Below are 1097 nucleotides of genomic sequence, written 5' to 3'. Positions count from 1 at the left end.
ATATATATATATATTCTCCCTCCTTCTTTTTTTCCCTTGTCTATTACTCCATTGCGAACACCGCACCACGGTTCTTCCATTCCCATCCATTGCGGTGCATACGCAGTCCATACGTCCAGAGTGCATACAGCCATCCACCAACTCCCCAGAACATCAATCGAGCCGCAAATCGCCAGTGTAAAGGACCAAAGAAATCCTTTAACGCAAAGTGACCCATTCCAAACCAAATACCCGCAAACATGCGATCCACGTGTCGGCATGGGGTTTGCTGTTGAAAAGGTGCGTAGGGATCCTGCAGGCGTTTATCATTCCAACCCGCCCAACCCGCTGGACGGGCACGATAGTTTGGCTCGTGATGTCCATGCATGCGAAGCGTGTTAAACCGCATGTACGGTGCCGCGCGGTCAATAGCGGCAACAGGGGCAATAGCGTGAGGAGCGGCCTCCTGACCGCTACGGCGAAGAGCACTGGCGAGCATTTGTTTAAAGGTTGAGGGATGTTACTATTTCTTATTTATTTATATATATAAATATAAATATAGATATATATATAAATAAAGGCGCTGTGTCTTGTGGATAACTATTAGGGAGAAGATAACCCTAGTTCTTTTTCTTTTTTCTTTTTCCTAATATACTTTTTCTTCTTGTTGCTATTGGTTTTCTTATATATATATATATATATATATATATAAATATGGATTTCACCGGGTTAGAGAGAAAAAATTTAGAAACAGATAATAGAGAGAGAAGAATAAAGAAAAGATTTGTCCATTTTTTGGGGGTGTAAAAGTAGCAGAATCAATACCACAGATTATATATATATATAGATTGAGAGAGAGAATGGATTGGGAAAGTGATAAAGTATTTCAGAGAAGCATACAGGCATGCGGACATATACAAACATATATATATATATATATATATATATATACATATGATGGCTCAACTAAAAATAATTCTTTCATTGCAGTTTTTTTTTCTTTTTTCTCCCTCTGACTTTTTCCCCAATACTAAACTGAAAGCAATAATAATAATAATAATAATAATAATAATAATAATAATAATAATAATAATAGGGAATAATAATGGCAGTAGTTG

At 36.9% G+C, this 1097-nt stretch overlaps 1 protein-coding gene across 1 annotated transcript; it reads right to left on the bottom strand.

The window, feature by feature from the left end:
- Positions 1 to 43: 43 nt before the first annotated feature.
- Positions 44 to 478, bottom strand: TM35_000381400 (uncharacterized protein; the record flags this gene model as incomplete). Its single annotated transcript, XM_029029554.1, has 1 exon — positions 44 to 478. One exon carries the CDS (start codon positions 476 to 478, stop codon positions 44 to 46), a length of 435 nt encoding a protein of 144 aa, XP_028879131.1.
- Positions 479 to 1097: the final 619 nt, after the last annotated feature.

The sequence above is a fragment of the Trypanosoma theileri genome (genome assembly GCF_002087225.1).
Source record: "Trypanosoma theileri isolate Edinburgh chromosome Unknown TM35_Tth_38_V1, whole genome shotgun sequence".
Classification (NCBI taxonomy): domain Eukaryota; phylum Euglenozoa; class Kinetoplastea; order Trypanosomatida; family Trypanosomatidae; genus Trypanosoma; species Trypanosoma theileri.
This window is presented reverse-complemented; position numbering and strand designations above follow the sequence as displayed.